Below are 22815 nucleotides of genomic sequence, written 5' to 3'. Positions count from 1 at the left end.
CTCATACAATTTAATCAAGCAAGTGAACAGAAGGCAACGGCGACAAATCGTTTTCCGTTGCTGAGTTGTCTCTCCTCTCTGTGGCTCTAATAGGAGTTCTGACAAACAGTCCCTACCTGTCCGCGTCCTCCGGCCACCCGCACGGTCTACTAAACGGCCAGACGACCCTGGAGGTGGGCAGTCACAGTCCGGACATCCGGCAGCCTTCGCCTCTCACCAGCCCCCTCCTCAACGACGCCTGCAGCATTCGAACCGATGACGAAGACGAGGTGCGCCGGAAGGTTTGTGCTTCATACAAATTCGGCAGGTATACTAGCGATTCGTGAAAACGGCACACGCCAGACTATTGAGTATTTGCCTAACGTGGATTTGGGTTATTTGGAATAATTTCCATTTACAGCACACGGACAACAAGATTAGGTGTAGCCGGAAAATATTTAAAATATGTTTCTGGAATTGTTTTTGTGAAAATTTAAGATTTTTGTAAATTTCTAAAGTTGGTTGCTCCAAACTTCAATTTCAGTATTTTTTTTCTATTTATTTTTGTACATTTTTAGGTCACATTAAGGAATTACAGTTGTGGGGCGTTGTTCAATTTAATTACAGGATATAGGATGTAAAGTCCATTTTCCAGTGCTTCCAATGAACTCGTGTTACATGTTTGAAAAAGAAAATAGTAGGATTGGTCATGTATGCGCTGTATTTAATGGTATTAAGCATGCATGAAGGCTGCCGATACTAGTCACAGATACCTAAAATATGCGTTAGTTATTTCTCCAATTTCAGCAGTAAAAATGAATATTTTGTCTATAATTGATTTGATTTTCATACACAGTACTATTAAACTGTTTTCTGGGTTTGGTCATGTGACATTTGTAATCTGCTGGATTTGGTCATGTGACATTCACAAGCTGAACTGTTATTGGTTGTTTCCTGAGCCCTGGACAACTTTTATATTATTTTCAACTTATAGAGGGTGGCAAAAAAAAATTTCATCAGGAATGATGTATAAATGTAAAAAACAATTTAGCCAATGAAATTAATTTTTGACGATTTGATAAATTACACACCAAAAACAATCTGACATGATGTCGTCCAACAATATTTGGAGTTATACTGCTTCATTTTTACATTGGTAAACCATCAGAATTTTTGGTCATTTTCTTAATGATATTGTATGTGTCCTCCTGCAACCCAGCCTATTCATTTTGTGTCCACTGTAGTGGACACATGTTTTTGATCAATATCTTTTGACTCATTTTTACTACTCCACTTTAGTGTACTAGAGGACATCCCAGGCTTTCCAAGAAACAGACTGGAACAGGAGAAATGTCCAAACACTCATGTCCACGTGTCTCATTTGCGGCGGGGACTTCATTCATTCATTCATTCATTCACGTGTTCTTTGCTGAACATCTTATTTTGTTGGATCCCATGTCAGAGGTTCCCAACGGACCGGGCCTACTTCATCGCCAAGGAGCTGCTGACCACCGAGAGGACGTACGTCAAAGACCTGGAGGTGGTGACCGTGGTAAGATGACTCCAGATATTCTCACGCTTGCCGTCCTCTGAGGAAGAACGCATCGATTATCTGCCTTAGTTCCTCCGTCGCGGAGCATCCGCCAGGCAGATTTTGAAAGATTACATTTCGGTCGCCACACTACACACTGGGAACTATCAAAATGGCTCAAGGCCACTGATGCGTCACTTTTACCGTTTAAAGACATTTACATCGACTCCGCTTGCCTATTTCTGACTTGATGTAGATTTCGCACTTTCAAGCATGACAAGTATTTATTTAATCGGAACGCTCAGGAAATACAAAAGTACACGCAATGGTTAGTTCAAATTCTCGGTGCACCTGAGAGGCTATCTAAGGACATCCCATTCAATTTCTGCATTAAAAGTTACTTTTAGTTTATTGCCGCTGTAATTTGCAGTGATATAGATTTTAGCTGAATCATACATCCATGTTTTCTATAATACATATAGCTATGGCTTCAACTGGTCCCCGCTGACTGTCGAAATTAGCTCATTACTTTTAATTTTGCCTTTTGCACAAAGTACCATAACACGTAAGGATGCAATGATGCCTGAAACGCGTGACCTGAATTGTAAGATAAGAGACATTTTTTTTCTTCCTTTTTAATGACGTGAGCAAAAATGCAATGAACAAGCAGTGTGTAGTTGCCGTGAACTCAGCTAACTTCACAACTAGCAGCGCTTTCGTAGATAGTGATTTTTTTCCTCCCAAATATTGCCCGTCTTCACACTGTCAAATTAACTCATTTGCGCTGTTAGTCCATTTTACAGGTATGCCTTTTTATTTTCTAAAGTGGAGAAAAAAACTCAATTTGTACGGATAAGTATGATGCCACAGAACATTTTCAGTGGTGAAAATAACAAAAATATAAAGTATATATGAACAAATCACACCACCACGCCATTTTTCAAGTCAAAAAAAAATCATCCACGGGTCAAACACAATACAAAGTAAATGTTAAGTTTTGTATTTAAAATAACCAGATAAAATCGACTAGCTTAATGCTAATGGTAAAAACAGGCTAACGATTAGCTTCGGCCATTTAAGCGACACTTTTTTTGAACACAAAGTTTTGAGTGACACATTTCAACAGATAAACTATTAACTATTTCAGTGCCAAGCATCATCTGAAAAGTATTTCAGATGAACAATAGAATAATTTTGTATTCGTCCTCCCTAGTTTATGCTGGAGTAGCTAACATTGTGGCCTGTTTATTTTTTTCAAGTCTGCCACAACATGTATATTTCTTTCTCCCTTGACGCTTTTATCACATTGCTATCTACAGCAAAAGCCTCTCCTATCTCATAAATATTTGGGTTGGCTTGTTTCCCATCTTTCTTCAGCCATGCACTCCATCTCTCTAAATCCATCCAGTCAAACGTAGCCGGTGAAGTCATCTGAACTGTCGGTGCACCTCACCCCGAAAGACTCGGGTCTTTTACTCAGCTTTTAATCGAGTTCTTCTCTAGCCCGTTTCAAATTCAATTCTTTAATTTATTTAACTGATTAGAATCCCGTCAAGGGTAAATTTGAATTACAGTCACTGAGCTTTTGTCCAGCTAAATGTCACTTTTAAGAACAAATCAATCAACCTACTGTGCTTGTTAATGTATTATATGCGTGTGCATATAGGAAATATGTATATAGTGTAGATATGTATGCCTGTGTGAAAAAACAAGCATCCATTGTGTTTTTGTGCCTGTGACGCTGCAAAGTTGCAGTTTGCAAAGTTAGCAGCTAACACGGGAAGTTAGCAAAACATTTAACCGAGTTCATTTATTTTAATTTAAAGGAAAGAAAGTGTCAAAAGAGTAAGACGCAAGTTGAATCCACAATTATTCAAGCTGTTTCTCCATTTGTACTAAATGTATAATTGATTAGTGCATTCTAGATTAGGCTTCATAAATGATAAGGATCCTTAAGAAGGGTGCGGAAGTTTATGGTTCCTCAAAATTGTGAAGGATGGGAATAATTTTCCGCATGACATTGGCCAGTATTTTTCATTAATGTCTCCCAACACGTCCTACGGGTTTTTGACACTTTAATATGCACCCGGAAGGTCTACTTTCAAGACTTTAATTCAAAATTTGACCGTGATATTAATAATTTATTAAGTGTGTGCTACTGAACATCTTTCACTCAGTTTTTTTTCCTTGTTCAGAATTCCAATATTGCTCCATTTTTGCATCCTTTTTTCGTTTTAGTCTTTCCAGAATGCCATCGGACAGGAAGAGGACACTCCGGAGTCTCTGAAGAAGGCCGTATTCTCCACGCTTGAGCCGCTGCACGCCTTTCACACGGGTTTTCTCAGGGAGGTGGAGCAGAGGCTGGCTTTGTGGTGAGACTGGCTTCGCACCTTGACATGAAAAAAAAAAAAAACACACACACACACGCGGGCAATAATGTTTTGGTGTTCGTTTAATCCTTGCCTTCATGACAGCAGGAGCCACTATCTCCATGGTAACAGTCATGCTGCACGAGGCGGACTTTTCCTCGCCGGCGGGTTTCAGCTGTCTGCTTTCTTTTAATGATGTTGTGCTTTCCCCAGAACAAATGATACTGACTCAGGGCCATGTGTTAAGTCAGTGTCAGAACTGCACTTATATTTTTCTATCTCACATGGGCTGGTTCTGTTGTAGATGTAAACTCTAAATGACATTTTAACCCTGTGCACAAACTTTGCAGACTATACACATTGTTTTTAAAGACGTAATAATCAAAGCTATTTATGAATACTTTTTGCCTTCAACACTCAAATTGTTCAGTGGCATCAGTTCTATCCTTGCATATGTAGGTTCAATTTATTAACATCCACAAAAAATGTATAAATAGTATGGTCTGTCCTTGACGTGTAGATGACACTTAAGACATAGCCTTTAACCGGTTCTTCTATTGATTATTTTATGATATCATAAAAATACGAAAGGAATTTCCACAATTTGTAATATAATATCATAAGGGTTAAGTTAATGACGCACAGACAAACACAGAACTTATTCAAAACTGTTAGACAAGTTAATTAAAAGTTGCTTCACGGATTTCGGTTACTGTAGTATTTTTTTTCCTAAATGTGACCCGCGGTAAACGAGGGAAAGTTGTACTACAGTATTACAGTGTCATGGTATCCCCCAGTGTCTAAAAATAGCAACGTGTCACGGAAGGACCTTTAAAAAAATATAAATTGTATTTTTGATCACATATAGAAATATGTATATGTTTTCTACTTAATATTCCGATAACTATTTCAAACTTATAGTTGGCTATTTAACTTGTAATGACTTGAGGAATGACGTTCTGGTAGTCACGTGACAACCCTTAAGCCAGAAACAAGATGGTCAGTGAGGACTCAAGCGTTGGTCCTCTCGCAAAAAAAAAAAAAAAACGGCTGCAATTTGCCATGTTTTGATACGGCTCTTGGTTGAAAGTACAAATCAAGATACGACAGGCAAAACAGACTGGTACTGGTTATTTTAAATTGGACCTAAAATACAGTACAGTGATTTACAATGTGTCCCATACTGTTTTAACTTTGTGCTCAGAAGCGACACCTTGTGGGTATTGTGGGTATTGAACCCACTCGTTAATCTCTTTCCTTTTTATTAATTTACTCTCAAAGAGGGAACGGTGTTGGTGTCACTGAATAATTAAAAGTACCGGCGCTTATCTCTTCCAGGGAAGGCCGTTCCAATGCTCACATTAAAGGTGACTACCAGCGCATAGGAGATGTTATGCTGAAGAACTTCCAAGGCTTAAAGGTGATTATTATTCATTTATTTTAAATTTTCTCCGGATCATCTCAGAGTCATTTCCTCACGACTCTATCCACAGCCGCTGACAGCCAACCTGCATAAACAAAGTGACATCCTGACGGAGCTGGAGAAGGCATGCAAGTCGTCCCGCAGGTTAGAGAGCCTCTGCCGGGACTTTGAGTTGCAGAAGGTGTGCTACGTTCCTCTCAACGTCTTCATCCTGCGCCCGCTGCACCGCCTGGCGCACTACAAGAACATCCTGGAGCGTCTGTGCAAGCATTACCCGGCCATGCACGTGGACTTCAGGGACTGCAGAGGTAACACACTCAATGCTTTGTACGAGTTGGGACCCGTGGCACTCGCAATACAGGAAAGACGGGTTTGCTCAATTCAATGCGATGGGCTTTTATTGAATTATTTTGACTTTGTTGACAAATATTCTGCAGTAAAGCAGGATATACGATTGATTGTGATCTAAGATGGCATGAGGAACAAGATGGTGTTTGAAGATAGAGGCAGTAGAAGAGGTTGAACAGGACTGAACTTTTATTTTGGGGGTGGGAGTAAAACAGTTGTGAAGACGGCGAGTTGATGATTAAGAAAATCGATAATTGATAAGTCAACTAGTTAACTTTAATAAACTACAGCAACATCAAAATAGTTTCCTTTTTTATCATTGGGTTTCTGTTCCAAAAGATACCCACAATTTGTGTGGAGGTTGATTTTCTTTTTTTTTATTTATCGTTATTATATTATGTATTCTATATTTTAGATAGATACTGTAGATCGTATCATATTATTTTTCATTTTATGTTTTCCCGTTATTTTTTTGGTTATATATTTTTTTCCTTTAATACGTTTTTTTCTGATGATTTTTTATTGTTTTTTGTTTTAGTTTTCATTTGAATTTTTCATCACTATATTTTTTTTTCATTTAGAGATTTTTTTGTCATTTTTTTTTATTTTTATTCCTAGTACTTTTATTTATATACTTGTATTGTTATTGTATATGTTTATTTTTTTTATTTATTACATATGTTTTTAAAGCAGTACATTGCTTAAAGAAGTGCCTAGCCTTACTTCAAGTGGACAGAAGATGGCGCCAAAGGGACGCTTTTAATTTTGATAGGGCTTTGGAGTAAGCGTTAACTACAATGGAAACAATTTTTAGAGTGAATGATGTCCAATCCGTATCTACCAGCAACTGGTAAATGTTCACATAAATAGCTATTGTCTGTATCACAAGTCATAAAAAAACAGAACAATAAAATGATTATTATTAAACTTCAAATTGTGGTGTCTGAAAAGGTTGCGACTTTCAAGGACAGCTAAATATTTTTTAGGAGTATGCTCCAACTACTGTAGACAAAACACGTTATTGTGGATATTTTGTTCATGTCAGTTATTTTGAAATCTCACTTTTATGATTGTCACTTTCGGCGCCGATGCGCAGCCGCTCTGGCAGACGTGTCCGAAGTGGTGGAGCAGCTCCAAGGCAGCATGGTGAAAATGGAGAACTACCAGAAGCTCCTGGAGCTAAAGAAGGATCTGATCGGCGTGGACAATCTTGTTGTTCCTGGTCGTGTAAGACTGAATTCATATTTGTGTTTTTTTGCTTTTCATTCAAATTGGTTTTGATGGTTTTTTTTGTTTGTTTTTTTTATTCTTAGGAGTTCATCAGGTTTGGTTGCCTTAGCAAGCTGTCTGGAAAAGGCCTACAGCAACGAATGTTTTTCTTGGTAACATGCCTCTTTCTCTTATAATATATCATATCATATCATTTCATATCTAGATACATCAAATTAATTATGTACTAAAATGTGTGAGTGACACTTTTGTTGTCCTTAAATTACAATGGGACCTCATATCATTTTACTACAAGTGGCCACCGTTAAAAAATGTAAATGTTGTACATGTTCTAAAACATCTTCATTTTCGAACCACGAAAATTGCTTCTTTGTCCGATTTGTGTGCTTTTGCGTTCATAGTTCAACGACGTGATTTTGTACAGCAGTCGAGGGATGACGACGACCAATCAGTTCAAAGTTCACGGACAGCTGCCGCTCCAAGGGATGACAGTGAGTCCGCCTTAATGTACTTAAATATTGATTTGATACTTGGTAACATTATTGGCAACATCTGGGATTTAATGTAACCCATAAACAAAAAACGTGAAAATACGTCCCTGGCATTGAATGAGTTAATCAAACCCGCCGTACTTCAAATAAACATCACCAGTCCGTCATATGTGGAAATAGTCTTCGAATGTCAGAATAGCAGCTCCGTCAGACGAATAAAAACACACACTTGAGCTTCCAGGATCACCACATGTTTTAATCCTCCCGCACCCAATCTCTCCTTTTCCCATCTGTTTTGGTCCTCGCTGTCCTACTTAGCGGCACCCAGCCTCTAATGTCCTCATGTCTCCTTCCAGATCAGAGAGAGTGAAGATGAGTGGGGCGTTCCTCACGCCTTCACTTTGGTCAGCCAGCGGCAGTCGGTGGTGGTGGCAGCCAGGTGAGATCGCACTCCGAGGCGGCGCGCACGCACGCCGTCCTCGGCTTGATTTCTCAGCTTTACGTGCGTTCCCCCTTGCAGTTCTTTGTCGGAGATGGAGAAGTGGATGGAGGACATCGAGACGGCGGTCCAAATGGCGAAAAACAACAACGGGCCATCGGCTGACCTGATAAGCTGCACGCTGACTGATAGCAGTAAGTTAAATTGTGTCATTTGTGTGGGCGGAGCCACCTGTTTGCTCCTAATTATAGCTTGCATTTTGTGGACAAAAATATTGGGATTGTTCTTCGCACCGAATGCCTTGTCAATTATGGCAATTAGGCATATATCGGAAAATTACAGCTGTTTTTTCCCATTGAACGCACTCAATTTTATTTTGAAACAAAATATTGAATATTTGGTACGTTAAGGTTCCTTTTATTCGTTTCATTCATATTCTTCCTGTTTTTATTTGTTTTTAGCAGTCACAAGCTGTTGAATCAACTCTGCAAGCACTAGTGATACCGTATCGCTATTCTGATATGGTCAAAAACTCATTGCAGTTCCACAAAGGTCCACTGTGAGGCGCACTAGATTTTGAAATAAATTCTTTAAAATAGGATATATTTTCGAAATAACTGATTGTTATCACTTGTTGCCCCTTGGTGTTTGATAAAAATGATATCACGGTTGCTCAGGAAAACACCGATGGAGACGTCACATGATCAAGCGCACAACACAGGTGAGCCATGATTGGTCATTACCAGATCCCTGAGCAACTGTGAGGTCATTTTCAGTAACCAGCAAGCGGCAAAATGGCTGCTCCCAGAAATGGATAAAAATGGGAGTATTTTGCTGCTTAATTCATATTCCACAAACAAACTAGTGTTTATCAGACATATATTACTGTCAAAACATATATGTACATTATATATATATTATTTTTTTATTTTTTATTTTTTTTTTTCTAATTGACTTCCTTTAAGCGATTCCAGCCTTCTTGCAAGCATGAGAAATCGGTTAACGTTGCCTCCCCTCGCTTCCTTCTCTCCACATCGCCCCCTCGCGCCGCTCAATTGCCTCGCTGTAACATCCTCCCGACTTTCCCAGAATGCCCAGAGGAGTTGTCGGCGGAGGGCGAGTCCGAAGATGACACGACGGCGCCGAACAGCTCCCCGGAGAGGGCCGCCCCTCACCGCGGTAACACCATGGTGCACGTGTGCTGGCACAGGAATACCAGCGTGGCCATGGTGGATTTTAGCATAGCTGTGGAGGTATCGGACAAACGTCGAGCTCCGAGCTAACCCCGCCCCTCGCACCTCTCTCGCCGCTGCCTCGCTTATCTTTTTTCCTCTGTTTGATATATGTGGATTCATGCTGGGATTTTCCAGTGGGAACAGTATCCTCACAAACCAGTCAGTCGATTAAGTCTGTACACTTTTTTCTTCTTTTTTTTTGCTGTGTAAGCACCTAAAAAAGAAACTATATTTTTTGACAGTTTACTTGCATATAAAGTATATTTACTATATATTTTAATAACACTGATTCCAACAGTGTAATTTTATGAAATTATTCAAATGTATTTTTCTAAAATTAATTAAAAAATTACAAGGGAACTAAAGAAAAAAAAATCTTTCCTATATTTGCTAAAAAATACCTTCAGCTAAAACACTTTATTCTGATTTTTATTGTTTTTGCGTAGTATGAGTTAAACAGCAAAATTGACTGTTTTTTTTCCATCTCAGGGATGGTCATTGAATTTGCTCTTAGCTCAGGTGATGACCAATCGCAGCTCAGCTTGCAAACATCACATGGTCAAAACTCAGAAAATGAGTGAGTTGTGATTGGCCACATCTTTCTTCGCATACATTACAGATTTTATACGGTCGTAAATGAATATCCATGGTTTTGACAAAATCGAATGTTGAGACTGGAACGTTAACCGTTAAGAAAGATTGCTAAATAAATAGCCACGTAAACCTGCAATTTAAAAAATTATGGTCATGAATGAAAACCTGAGACAGAGTTAAGTCATAGTAACCAAAGTAACTATTTTTGAACTCCCAGCGGTGTAAAAATGGATCTTTAACGTCTTTTGTCGTCATTGGCAGTGAAGGAATTAATCTAGCACCTTATGTGATTTTTTTTTTTTTTTTTTTTTTTTTTTTTACAAAACCAACCCTAATAAACGATGGCTGTCCGCCCAGTTTTCTTAGTGTGTGAAAACCAGAAAACTGTGAGGATATTGTTCCCTCTGCGCTCCGTGTAATCCCGTCTACGTTCACAAATGTGGCTTTCCTTAAATTTTTCCTTTTTCTGCAGCCTCACGGTTGAGCCCCCCCCCCCTCCCCCACCCCCATAACAAACATCCTTTTCGCAGCCTTGCCTGGATGTCGCCAGCCTCTGTGCTATTGAACCCTCGCACCTGCATGCCAATGCTTCACCTACTCAGTCTCTGTTTGTGTCCCGTCCTCCCTGTCTGTCGTTTCTCTACCTCTCCCCCATGCTTCTGTGCGTCCCCCCTCCCCACACTAGAGGGCCCTAGTCCAGTCAGTGAGAATAAGGCGGGTCCGCGCAGCGGCCAGGGACCGGTGCCTCTGTGTGTTATCTGCTGGTACCGGGTACAGAGCCTCTCCTTTAGTGAAGTCTGCAGGAGTCTAGAGGTAAAAGAGCCAGGCAGACAGAACAGGCCAGAATATTAGGCACAGCTTTGGTTTAGTATTTTATCAGGATTTTAGTCTTTTATATGCTAATTTAAGATTCGAGAGTTTTGCTGTAGGAATACCACACAAGAAAATTCTTATTCCGTTCACTTCCCCGAGCAGACTACATTCCATAATCGAGCAAATAATAAGGTAGGCAATAAAACGAAATGAAATAAGTACTGTATGAATGAGTTATATTTGACCCAACTCTTGTTAGAGTGCAAGGTCATTAAGTATTAAGATAGTCATTTACTTTAGGCGCTAAGGTAGTAAAAGTAGTACTAAAGTAATGAAGTAATCCATTCTGTTGGATACTTACATACTAAAGTATTACTTTAGGTACTTAAAGGGGCACTGTGTAAGGTTTAGAACGTTTTTCATTAAAAAGGAATTAATAAATGACTATAAATTTTTAAAAACTTGCAAATAAATGTGTTCTTAACGACCAACAGTATGTTTTAAATATAATTGGAGGTCGAGTTATCATTAAATTATATTACACGGGGATAGCACCCTTCTGGAGGCTGCCATTTTTGTTATAGCTACAGACAATAAACAAATAAGTAAATGCAGCACCTCCGTAGTTGATAAAGTACTTTACTTTATAAAGTAACTTTAGTTACTTTATAAAGTAACTAAAATACTTAAGTACTGAAAGTAACTAATTACTTGATATACCTCAGTAGAGGACATTCCGGCCTTTTTTTATCACGTCTCATGTTTGAGTGTGATGCAATTGACTTTGCTGAGACAAAATGGACACAAATGCGGAAAGAACAATTAGTCTTGGTCACAGGAGGATATGTAAGACTCAAATAATTTTATAGTCTGCTCAAAAGTGAACAATATATTGACTTGAGGCAGATTTTCCTCATTTATGTTTGTTGTGTTTCTAGAACCAGCTATCGGGAAACCTACTACGGAAATTCAAGAACAGCAACGGCTGGCAAAAGCTGTGGGTGGTCTTCACCAACTTCAGCCTGTTTTTCTACAAGTCCCACCAGGTGATGACATCACTTCCTGCGTGAAACTCGTTACAGTCCAAAGTCAAATGCTTTATCCACCATGCTCCTCCTTTCAGGATGATTATCCACTGGCAAGCCTTCCCCTTCTGGGTTACTCTGTCACCATTCCCTCCGAATCCGAGAACATCCACAAGGACTACGTCTTCAAACTGCATTTCAAGTCTCACGTCTACTACTTCCGCTCGGAGAGCGAATACACATTTGAAAGGTAACCTGTTAGATTTTCATAGGGCTTCAAATTTCCGATCGCCTGTTTTGTTGGCCTCAGGTGGATGGAGGTGATCCGCAGCGCAACAGCGCCCTCTAGTCGCGCTCGGGTGCAGAACAACAAGGAACCTCACGTTCACTGAATTGGACTCAGTTCATGAAGTCTTCATATTTGAGGACGTCCGTGCACATGTTGGTGCTTTTTTACTCTTCTAATGGTGACATGTCCGCTGGTTTCGACTGCATCAGAGACTGCGTTTCTTCTTCTGGCGTTTTTACTGCTCAACTCGCAAAAGTTTTTACAGGATGTCATTTTATACCGTTTTGTAAGAATCTCACCAACTTCCTATTCCTCAGTGGGTTTTTTTTTTCCTTCACTTTGTTTTTACAGTAGAAAATTGTCTGTATACTCTCTTCGATGGCCTTTTTTTCCTCATTCACTTTGCAGGAAACTTCACTTGTGGTGCCAAACATTTAAGACACACTCCTTGACTTTTGATGGATTTTTTTATTTTGACTTCTGAAGAATGTCACCTTTGCGGTACGCCATAAAATTCAAGTCAATGTAAAACAGGCCACCCTTTAAAACTCAATGCTGGTTTGTTTCTTAATTAAAAGAAAATGTATGATTACACTGTAAAATGTTTTGTTGTGATTTCCAAAACTGACAACCGGAGTCTTGCTTAGTAATTGAGCCAAAGAAGCAGCTGCCAGTGCTCTTTTGACTCGAAGACAATTTTTACGTTTCCTTGTTGACTTCTTTCATTTTTAATTAAATGTTCAAGGTTATGCAACAGGATGTTTGGGGGGCTCAAGGCTTCAAGAAGTTGTTTAATGCGGTTATATTCGTGACCTGTAGGTGTCAGTATTTATCCAAATGTTATTCCAGAAAACTGCTTAGTCGTATCTTTCTTGAATTTTTAAGAATCCACTAAATAAACTTTCAGATTTTGGCTAAATAAATTGCTAAGCACTGTTAGGCCTTAATGATGACCCACCAAGCTTTACATTATTATCCTTACGACACCCAGCCTATTCATTCGCGTCCAATGTTGTAAGCATTTTGTCGGAGCAAGACGTCAAAATTACATAGACATCATTTTGACTCGGAACGGGTTCCATGCCACTGCTGGATGGATGTCCTCGATTGAGGATACTTGGACTTGGTAGGGTTACTCGAATGAGTACAGCAATTTAGACTAAAAACAAAATGTCCATAATAGTGGACACAACTTATTAAAGATGGATAAAAATGGTTGAGTTTTGCTGTTTCATTCATATATTACACAAACGCATTTTAAATAAAAATACTGTGTTTTGATGGGTGATTCCCCAAAGAATTTTTTCCCCCAAGTATTTGCCCTAAAGTTATCAATTACTTTAGGTTATTTGGTTCTAACGTAATTATGTAATAAAAAAATATTTAAGTAAAATTTATTACTTTTAAGCCGTAATGTAATTGATAACTTTGGTACTTCATTAGCAAAAGTATTTAAGTAACTACCAAAACTACTTGATTATTTTACATCTTAATTTAAAGTAAGTGATTAATTCAAGAATTGATTATTCTAGTACTAGCCATTTTAGACCATCCTTTATGACCAGATACTTGAAAAAAATGTAATAAATATAGTATGTATGTAGTAAAAAACGTAGTCAGTCAGTCAGTCAGTCGGAGAAAATGTGAATTTTAGGGGTGAATTTCTTCAGTCTCTCCATTGAATTACATATTTTTGTTCCTTGTGCAGATTGTCAATTTTCAGGAGAAATGCGGTTTGTAAATGTAAGCGTAAATAAACGTCCCACTACATGCAAGGTACCGCTCCATTTCCATTTAATTCTGTAAAATGAATCTGATCGAATGTTATTCCGGGGTCCAGGAGGGGCCAGCAGTGGGCAGGAGTCAAAGCCGGCAAAGGGTCTACAAAAAGTGGGCGGAGCTTGATGAGGCGACGACAAAATTTGACGCCTCCTGTCTAGTACTTGACGGCCAATGACACCCTCGATGCTAGCCCACTTGCGATAACAACAATGATTCAAAAGAACAAGCTGGAGCTCGGCGCTAAAGCGACAAAAAACGTGTTGGACTGACAAATGGGAAAGATTCGGCCGTGATTGCGTCACAGCATGATCCGGTTTGGAACTCGTGGTGCCCGCTGAAGGGGATGGCAGAGGCGGATTAGCAACCGCCACACTTTCCTCGGTGTCATTTGGGGATTTTAAACTTTTTTTTTTTCCGTGGAAGTCCCGCGATGTCTACTTTCCCTCAGCCGGAGACAAGGAAGTTTACGCGGGGACTTGGGAAGCCCGGAACCGCTGCTGAGCTCCGGCAAAGTGTCTCCGAGGTGGTCAGAACCTCCGTGCTGGTGGTAAGGAAACAATCGAAACTTTTGCCTCCTCAGATCAGCTGCTTGGACATGTGGAGTCACATTATTGTGTGGAGTGGGTGAGAGAATGAATTAATGTTTATGAATGGGGGTTTGTTGTAATATTCAGGTTATGAATGAATGGGAACACAATAGGGTCTTTTACGATGGATTCTAGGGAGACTTGTGTCTTCAGTTGGATTGGGTTTATACCCTTCAAACTTAAAGTTACACTAAGGAACTTTCCAAACTTCATAAAATAGCTTCATAACTCTTCTTATGAAACGTCAACTTACAACTAGTTGAATGGTAGTTTTATATGCACAAAGCATTTTTGGGGAGGGTGGCAGGAACCCTGCCACTCAAAAAACTACAAATGTGCTGATTGCTGTATGACATACGTCACTTCCTCACGGACAGAAATTGATATCTGTGCTCAAGGCTGTGGTAATCACCATGTTGGTCATGTGACAATCACAAAGTGAGCTGTGATTGGTCGTTACCTGCGCCTTAAAGGGACAGTGTGTAAGATTCAGACTGTTTTTTTACTACGAACACCAGGAGGTGCTGCATTTACTATTGTCTGTAGCTATAACAAACATGGCCGCCTCCAGAGAAGTGCCACCCCCATGAAATATCATTTAATGATAACTAGACCTTAGATTTAAAACATACTGTTGGTCGTTAAGAACACATCTATTTGCCAGTTTTTGAACTTTATAATCATTTAATGTATTCATTTTTAATGAAAAATTGTCTAATTCTTACACTCTGTCCCTTTAAGCGGAGTTATTTAGTCGACTGTTAATGTGCATGAGAAATAATCTAGTCAACAAATTTTATACCAATTAATATCTTCTTACTGATGAAAATTCTTAGTAGTGAGTAAATGGGTGGATTTAGTATAGAATATGCATTTATTGTCATTGTGTAGCTGGTATACAGTACAATGATGTTGGGATGAAATTTAATGCTGCAAATAGAAAATACACTGGCACTTGATTTACAAAAAACACAACTTAAGTGCTTTACAACTTTAGCGTTTTTTTGGGGGGGTCTGGTCTCATTTAGAAGGAAGGAAATGATCAAGATAAATAGTGAGGCAAACCTGCAACAGATTTAGTCATCGATGAAAAACCATGTAGTAGAAGTTGAATTTTATTTTACAGTCAATACAATTGCTCTAGTCTGAGTTAAAAGAAAGAAAAATTGCAAGAAAAATAGTGCCGTCAATAGAAAAAGTTCTGGTCATAAATAAAAATCCACGTCGGAATGTGATGTAGCAAGGGAACACTACGTCACATCTGCGTTGACAGATGACCAATCACGGCTCAGCTGACATGTCACATGACAAAACTCCGAATGCTTCGCTGCATGGTTTTAATGATCCTTTACTATACTCTTTTCACGCAGCTGTTGTCAGCTCAAAACAAAAAGTGAATTTGGAGTTCAGTAATGAGTCATTTGAGTTGTGCACCAAGAGGGAATTCCGGACTTGATGTGAACCGTTTGTTGCCGTGCTTTCAAATGAAAGAAACAGCTTCTTATCATAATATTTTCATGTGGTCATTGAGGCAATCCGTTTCCATGGGGATGACGTGACATGATGACTCCCCACAATGGAAGCAAACAGGGCGACGGGATGCTTTCAAATATTCACTGATTAATATTCAGCGTCCACGTTTGGAACATTTGCGGGACGGGTACTCGCCATTGCTACACGCGGTATCACTTTTCCAAGAGGGGAAAAAGGAGTCGACCCTTTTGTTGTGTCCGAGCGTGATCGTTGAGCCGGCGTTCCTGGAAGAAGTTGCTAGGTAACCGAAACAGACACCATCTTGCCTCTCGTCATAGGAATCCTCAGTCAATATCCCAGACGTCCAACCGCACCTTGGCATTATTTATTTATCGTTTGGTATGTTAACAACTCTAATTGAAGTAGATAAACGATCACTCATTTTAATTCTGGTGTTATCAGTGTATTTGGATTAAGCCTTACCCATAAGACCAAAACTATTGCATAACAAGTGATTTTGATTCATTTATTGTGCTTATTTGTAAAAAAAAAAAAAAATAATGCATGCGAAAGATGACCTCAAATAAAAAAACATATTAATGAAAGCATGGAATGTGTCATTGGTGATTTCGATCCAGTTGCGAATTGACCATTGGAAATGAACACAGAATCGGAATTTTCCCATTTGCTGCAAACGCGTCGTAGTACAGTGTGTATTGTTGTCAGGCAGGAAGTGTTTGTGTATATTTTAGCCGCCTAATGAGCATTATTAAAAAACGTTACGTAGTTGAAGGCCATCTAGGCAGTGCATCAACGCCTTTTGGACTCCTACGCTATGCTAGTATGACGGGAGTTTGCAAATTTCGACCACTACCTAGGCCAGGCCTAACTGTTTTTGTGCCAAAAAGGAAACTTAGAGGGCCATTGTATTTTGCATTTTCACCCATCTTTCAAGGCCAACAGAATATTGTGTGCTATGTCGATGTAAATATGGGTGGTATCATATGAAAGATTGATTTCCATTCCTTACTTTGAATTGCATGTAGTGAATACCTGTGTTATAAGGTGGAAACACTGCCATCCAATGGTCACAATGATCATTACAGTGCTCAGTTCTAAGCATTTGTAAGCATTAGTCAAGGGTGTCAGCTACCCTCCAATTAAAAAAAAAACTTTTGACGAGGATGTTATTATTTATTACTATTTTAAAAGATGTGAATTCTCAACTGCTATCCATGTAAAATGTTTTATTTACATCTGTAGCCGTGAGTGGCAGCGAATAAGTTCAATTGCAATCACAGTAGAGGAGGGGGGGAGAAAAATAGATTCTTTCTCAAAATCGTTCAGCGACAGTTTTTACCGATGGGCGTCGACTAGGGAAGCGCTATTAGTTGGGAAATCAACTTGCTTGTTTTGGCTCTTTGCAGTACTATGATTTTAGCAGTCATCCAGCTGCTTCATTGTTGAGAAACATATGTAGAAAAATGTCCAAGTGAATGTATGTCTGTGTTTGCCGGCCTTTCAAGAATGTGAGCTCTTTATTAATTCCTCCGTGAAACATGTAAATACCACACCAATAGAGGGACTGTGTGAAGAACAGCGGAGAACTGTGGCTTCTTATTCCCACCACTTGTGTTTTTATAGAAAAGTTTATTCTGTGCACTTTTTGATTAACTCACAGATAGATGGTAGCCTTGAGTACCGGTTTTTGTTTTGCTAACATACCTGTGGCTAATATTGAGCCAATATGGGGTTCATTAGTTGACATTATCCCCCAAGGGTCTCGTGCTTCAGTGATCAATGAACAGAATGTTTGTGCCCTTTATAATGCGAATAAAACGGATCGAATGCGGTTGGAAATTTTAAGTGGGTGTAGGCGGTATATTGAGTAGCTGGGAGACAGTTATGTAATTGTCATCAATAGTCTGCCTCGCACCTCGCTTAGCCTCTGCAATTCGATGGATATCACCAGTATAAGTACTCAAGTACCGGGAACTACTTTACGTGATCTCATGTCATCATTTTCCGATCTCCGCAATTGGCGACCCCGACGTGATCTAAAGATGTAACTTTCTGAGATGGGAATATTTTCTTAAATCACCGATAGCACTGGCATGTTTCATCTCCGATTATTTACGCAGATCGAAGTCATGTTTTCACAAGCTGGCAAACCAGATTTTTTATTCTTGTTTTTTCCGCAATCTCTTTTAGTGTCTGCAACTCAGATTGCACAATTGACACGAATGCAACTTCTCAGTTAAGTCTCAGGGGTTTTTACGTTGCAGGTCCGAGCACGCGTGATGATTACCGCGTTGTCAGTGTATTCAGGCCCGTATTAGTCATTCATTTCTGTTCGAATATCTCGCCAGTTCTCTGCATTTCGCTGACTAAAAGCTGCTTCTACTACAGCGATGCTAAAAAGCACTCTCGAAGAAGGAACCCAGGGGGCAGAGATGTGAGCACGAGTTCCCTATCCGGATCAATAATACATGAGGCTGCTCGCGTAACCAATGCACATTAGTAGCCACTGTCTACACCTAGCTAAAAGCTTCAATCTACGTCCACAATACCAACTGAGTAATTCACAGTTATATAGACATCAAAGATCCATTTTTACTGGGCTCCAATGACAGCACCTCCAGTCTAAATCTTTCCAAATTAATAAACTGCGTGTTTATAGGCCAATGGCGGAATTACTAAGCAATGATGTGTGACTTTATGAAGAGGTTACTTCCAGGAAAGTGAGAAATATAACACATGCTCTTCAAATACGTGACGAAATGATTGGGTTTTTGGGAGGATATTGCCAGTTGTCATTATAATGTAAACCACATTGGACTCATGGAGCAAGTGAGGATCCTCAAATGTTTCCTCCAACCAGCTTCTGTTGACCCTGGTTAGCACAAATGCGGAGATTATGCTAAACCTCTTTGTTTTTGGAGAGACCAATGTTTACTACTTCAAGTGTAAAAATTGTGGTGATGCAGTATCAGTGCAGTCTTTTATTCGCATTAGAGTTAAGCGCACGAGCCTTTTGATCTGCCGCTTGTGTGGATCTGATTGTTTTATTCATCGTGTTTTAAAGCAGTTGAGAGGAAAATGGAGTATATTATTCAGCTGTGAATATTAGAAGCGCTCTTAAGTCATTTTCAGTAGTTTGAGTTCTAAAGAAGTACAGCATGGCTGCCCTGGGAAATTGATCGGTCATTTATTTCTGGAGTCAAAGAAGGAGTGTAGAATGTTAAAAAAGTGTTTCAACCCTCCCAAATGCCAATATCGAAATATATATATATATATATATATATATATATTTTTTTTTTTTTTTTGAGAGACAAGTTTAATTTGTATTTTAAAATTAGTGGTGCAAAATATATACATATATATATATATATTATATTATATTATATTTATATTTATATATATATATATTATATTATATTATATTATATTATATTATATTATATTTATATTTATATTTATATATATATATATATATATTTTTTTTTTTTATTGCACCACTCATTTTAAAATACAAATTAAACTTGTCTCTCAACACACCATTGAAGACCTGTGTAAAGAGTTTGTGTTTTTGCGTAAAAAGAACCATTAGATAACCTAGCAAATCCTCAACATGATTTGTGCATTTGATTCATCATGAAACATCTGTGAAGCCTGTAATCTGCAATATTGATTTTTTTTTTCTTTTTTTTGGCAGCTGCACAGTGCATGAGATCAATAGACTGATGTCATGCTTGTCAGTTACGTAATTTTCGAGTTTGGATTTGGATTACACATATAATATAGGAGAAAACATTGGTTTAACGTCACAGTTTCACTGCTATGGTCAACCTACATTTTTCCATCCAGTCTCCGCAGGAAGCGCCCATGACTTCCTGTATTTCATCTCGTGGTGGGAAAGCAGTGGCCTAGTGGTTTTTTGCTAGATTGCCCAGGATTCCTCTGGTTTTATTTGCACTGTCTGCTAGAGCGCTTCTTTTTTGTTGCAAAGTTACAGTAATAGGCCGATGGGTGTTTTCCTGTGAGTGCACTGCACCTGTTTGAATCTTTTCTGAGAATATATATTGCGTAATCCAAAATGACTTTACCATCTGTAAATGTTCTTTTTTTCTGCAAGCAAAGATGATGAGGAGGTTTCTTTTTTTAGTGCAGACGCAATACTGGGAGGAGATTTGTTTTGGCGGTTGATGGAATGCGCTCTCTGCAGCGCTAGCTTTTTTTGGTTTAGTTTTAGCACCTCCAATTGGAAAATGAGCAGAAGGGCAGAGCAGCACTGTGGAATGGTGCCCTTCTGAACATAGAGTGCAATTATACATATATACTTAATACGACAATTATATTGTCTCGGAACTACCCAACAAGTAAATTATATGACAACTGCAGCTTGGTCATACATCGCAATTTGATCATTTGGTCCAGGGCTAGCTTGCTAGCTGAGAGGCGAAACTACTCAAGCACAGCCTGGCGAAATCGTCGGGCTTCACTCGTGCACTCGGCTGGAGATTAATCTCATTGGATTAAAACCCTGAGAAGGCCTTTAATATCTACAAAAGCTTATGTAGCTCATCCACACTGACTGACTGCAAAAAGAAGGCTAATGGCTACCACATTTCCTTTTAAATCCAAGCGTGTTTTCTTTTCTACCGCAGAGGTGTATTTACTCTCCCAGCCCACTTGAACTGTCCATAAAATCTTGTTCTAACCTCCATTGTAGCTCACAGAGAGCTTGTAATTGTGGGGAAACTGCTGCTAGCTTGCTAACATGATGGAGCAGATTAGAGGAGAGGCAATATGCCAGCGCACTTCCCCTTGTTATTATGTTCCCTGCACCTGACAGACAACCATTTTCACTACCATACAAGGTATGGCTTTGAAATAAAAGAAATGATTTACTGTCTTACATTTGCGCTTTGTCACATTACAACCAGAATTTCGTTGGAGAAAATATCTTACTGTTTTCCTAGGGTGACCAGTTCGGGTTTTGAGACCCGTGTCTCGAGTTCAGCCAGCCTCATTGTTTTGTCTTGATTCTATGGAGGTCGCGTCCCGACTTCCCCATTTTTTTTTTTTTTGTCTTGTCATCCAATCAATCGTTTAGGCCATGTGCCTATTCTTCGCCATGATTCCGGTTGACTCCAGGAGAGTAAAATGAGGCTAACATCCCAATTCTCAGTGTGTAATCTGCTTTGAATGCTGTGTCCTCCTTTGGATCCCTACAGTCAATGACGCTTCATTCTCTCGCTAGACAAATTCCACCTGATGATGTTGCAGAAGTTTGCTGAACCTTGTAAGGAACACACATAGAAAGCTCTGGAATGAATGAGTTTGAATTGGTTCTATGTAAGGATAAACGATATAGCCCGAAAATAAAATCTCAATTTTCTTTAGTCATTTTGAATTATTACATTTTTAATCAGAAATAAACCCAGCAAAGATTTTTTAATGTCTTATTAAGAAAAAAATCCCATAGAAAATATTGACAAAAATCATGAATACTGATTTTAAAATTATTTGAAGTTTGTTCAAAATTGTCGTGGCTTCTGCATAACTTGCTGAAAAGGATAATTCACTTATTTTGCCATTTTTAGCATTAAAGTTACTATTTTTTCCAAAATTTTATGGACAATTTGTCCATAAACTCATCAGATCGATGCTTGTCCCTTTCGATATGTGTCTTTTTCCCACAGCTGCATGCTGTTCGTTTAATGAAAGCTAATCCCTGCAAAATGCTTTTGCTTTGTGCACCGAGCAGTGACGTGACCTGCCAGAGGGGTTGCTCTCTAATGACTTCTCACCAGGCAGATGCATAGCTCGCATTCTTTCATCTGACACTGTGGTTGGTGAGAAGGAAGGAGAAGGAGGGGCACCGCAGGGTGGACAGTTTGTTACCTTAGCTGTCTCTGTGGACACGTAGCTCAAGCACTGAAAAGTTCCCAACACGGTGAAAAGGAGCAGCATCACAAAATCATATCTTTCAAATAGTTCTGTCAAGAGATCCAAAAAGTGAGATTAATTCATTAGGATGTAAAAAAAAAAATATATATATATCTGTGTTATGTTTTTTGTCCCCCCCCCCTACGAAAACAACTGAAAACTGCATGGACTCACAAAAATATTAACAATAAGGCAGGGCCAAAAAAAATCCCTCAGTTTTCTTCAATCATTCTGGATTATTATGATTTGGGGAAAAAAATAAACCCAATAGTCATTTATTTAAAGGTCTGACATATTGAAAAAAAAACAAAAAAGACAAAAATAATGAATACTGATTTCAAATCAACGTAAACCTAACATATATATTACATTCATATTCAAGGTGTAGTCAATTTATTTTGCCATTTGTAGCAGTAAAAACGTATTGTTTTGTCTCTAACTATGTCGACAACGAAATTATTTTTCGGGTTAAATGAATACCTTTAAAACATTTTTTACTTGCTACCGGCTGAAAATTTGATCAGGTGTGCTCAAAGCTCAGGTAAAAACCAATCATGACTCTTCCACTGGCTTCTAACAGCCAACCGACGTCTGCCCTCTTGCTTGTCCTGTTACAGTAATCGTTCGATTATATATGAATATAAATTCATTCAATTTATTGATGACATCTTCATGTAATGGTGGCCCCAGTAATCGGTGTTTGTTATTCCTTTCCAAGCAAGTGTGTCCGACAGGCACGGCTCCTTATGAGGATTTGCCTGTGTTTTGTTTCTTGTGTTTGTCATCTTTTGGAGGCGGGATCAGCATGTGCTGTGCTAGACTAGATGACATGATGTTGTTTATGCAGTGACAGCCGCGCGCCTCCTCTTGATCGCACATGTTGGTGATGTCAAGTGGACAAAGTGATCCTGCACAGTGCTCGCTGTTAACTTTGATCACATGCTATGTTTCGAGGTAGGCTTTAAAAACGTCACCAGTACTCGGTAGGAAACATAAATGTGAATCTTTGTGCTTGAGCATTTTTTCTACTCTAAATCCACGGCGTCACTTTAGGGCACTTTACACAAGGCTGTTTTTGTGTTGGGAAAAGGTTGTTCTTATTAATGATGTTAGAACATATCAATAGTGAGATCGTTGAGTTGGGAGTTATGTTTTTGGAACTGCATATGTAGTCGCATTGCTAAGCATAATTTATTCAAAAACTCCAGAAGATAGATTGTGTAGCATCTGTTTTATTCCCGGCTGTGTAAAATAA

At 39.0% G+C, this 22815-nt stretch overlaps 2 protein-coding genes across 9 annotated transcripts in view; both read left to right on the top strand.

Moving 5' to 3' along the window:
• The window catches only part of LOC148423480 (FERM, ARHGEF and pleckstrin domain-containing protein 1-like), a 101289-nt gene that overhangs the window by 40485 nt on the left and 37989 nt on the right, over nucleotides 1-22815 (top strand). For 3 of the 6 annotated variants that reach the window (XM_088414420.1, XM_088414419.1, XM_088414424.1), the window contains 14 exons: nucleotides 94-281; nucleotides 1442-1531; nucleotides 3749-3882; nucleotides 5218-5299; nucleotides 5373-5610; nucleotides 6747-6877; nucleotides 6964-7032; nucleotides 7282-7371; nucleotides 7728-7810; nucleotides 7892-8004; nucleotides 8900-9063; nucleotides 11391-11498; nucleotides 11576-11727; nucleotides 11788-12515. In XM_088414420.1, the coding sequence (XP_088270546.1) occupies nucleotides 94-281; nucleotides 1442-1531; nucleotides 3749-3882; nucleotides 5218-5299; nucleotides 5373-5610; nucleotides 6747-6877; nucleotides 6964-7032; nucleotides 7282-7371; nucleotides 7728-7810; nucleotides 7892-8004; nucleotides 8900-9063; nucleotides 11391-11498; nucleotides 11576-11727; nucleotides 11788-11869 (1724 nt within the window). In that variant the 3' untranslated portion in view covers nucleotides 11870-12515. Of the gene's footprint in view, nucleotides 1-93; nucleotides 282-1441; nucleotides 1532-3748; nucleotides 3883-5217; nucleotides 5300-5372; nucleotides 5611-6746; nucleotides 6878-6963; nucleotides 7033-7281; nucleotides 7372-7727; nucleotides 7811-7891; nucleotides 8005-8899; nucleotides 9064-10324; nucleotides 10453-11390; nucleotides 11499-11575; nucleotides 11728-11787; nucleotides 12516-22815 lie in introns of those variants that run through there. The other 3 variants (XR_015865559.1, XM_088414421.1, XM_088414423.1) reach the window with 3 other exon arrangements.
• LOC148423479 (dedicator of cytokinesis protein 9) overlaps nucleotides 13747-22815 on the top strand; it is a 71013-nt gene continuing 61944 nt past the window's right edge. For all 3 annotated transcript variants that reach the window (XM_088414417.1, XM_088414418.1, XM_088414416.1), the window contains exon 1: nucleotides 13747-14095. In XM_088414417.1, coding sequence (XP_088270543.1) covers nucleotides 13979-14095 — 117 coding nt within the window. In that variant the 5' untranslated portion in view covers nucleotides 13747-13978. The remainder of the gene's footprint in view (nucleotides 14096-22815) is intronic.

This window comes from Hippichthys cyanospilos, chromosome 5 (assembly GCF_059441005.1).
Source record: "Hippichthys cyanospilos isolate Australia breed blue-spotted pipefish chromosome 5, RoL_Hcya_1.0, whole genome shotgun sequence".
Classification (NCBI taxonomy): Eukaryota; Metazoa; Chordata; class Actinopteri; order Syngnathiformes; family Syngnathidae; genus Hippichthys; species Hippichthys cyanospilos.
This window is presented reverse-complemented; position numbering and strand designations above follow the sequence as displayed.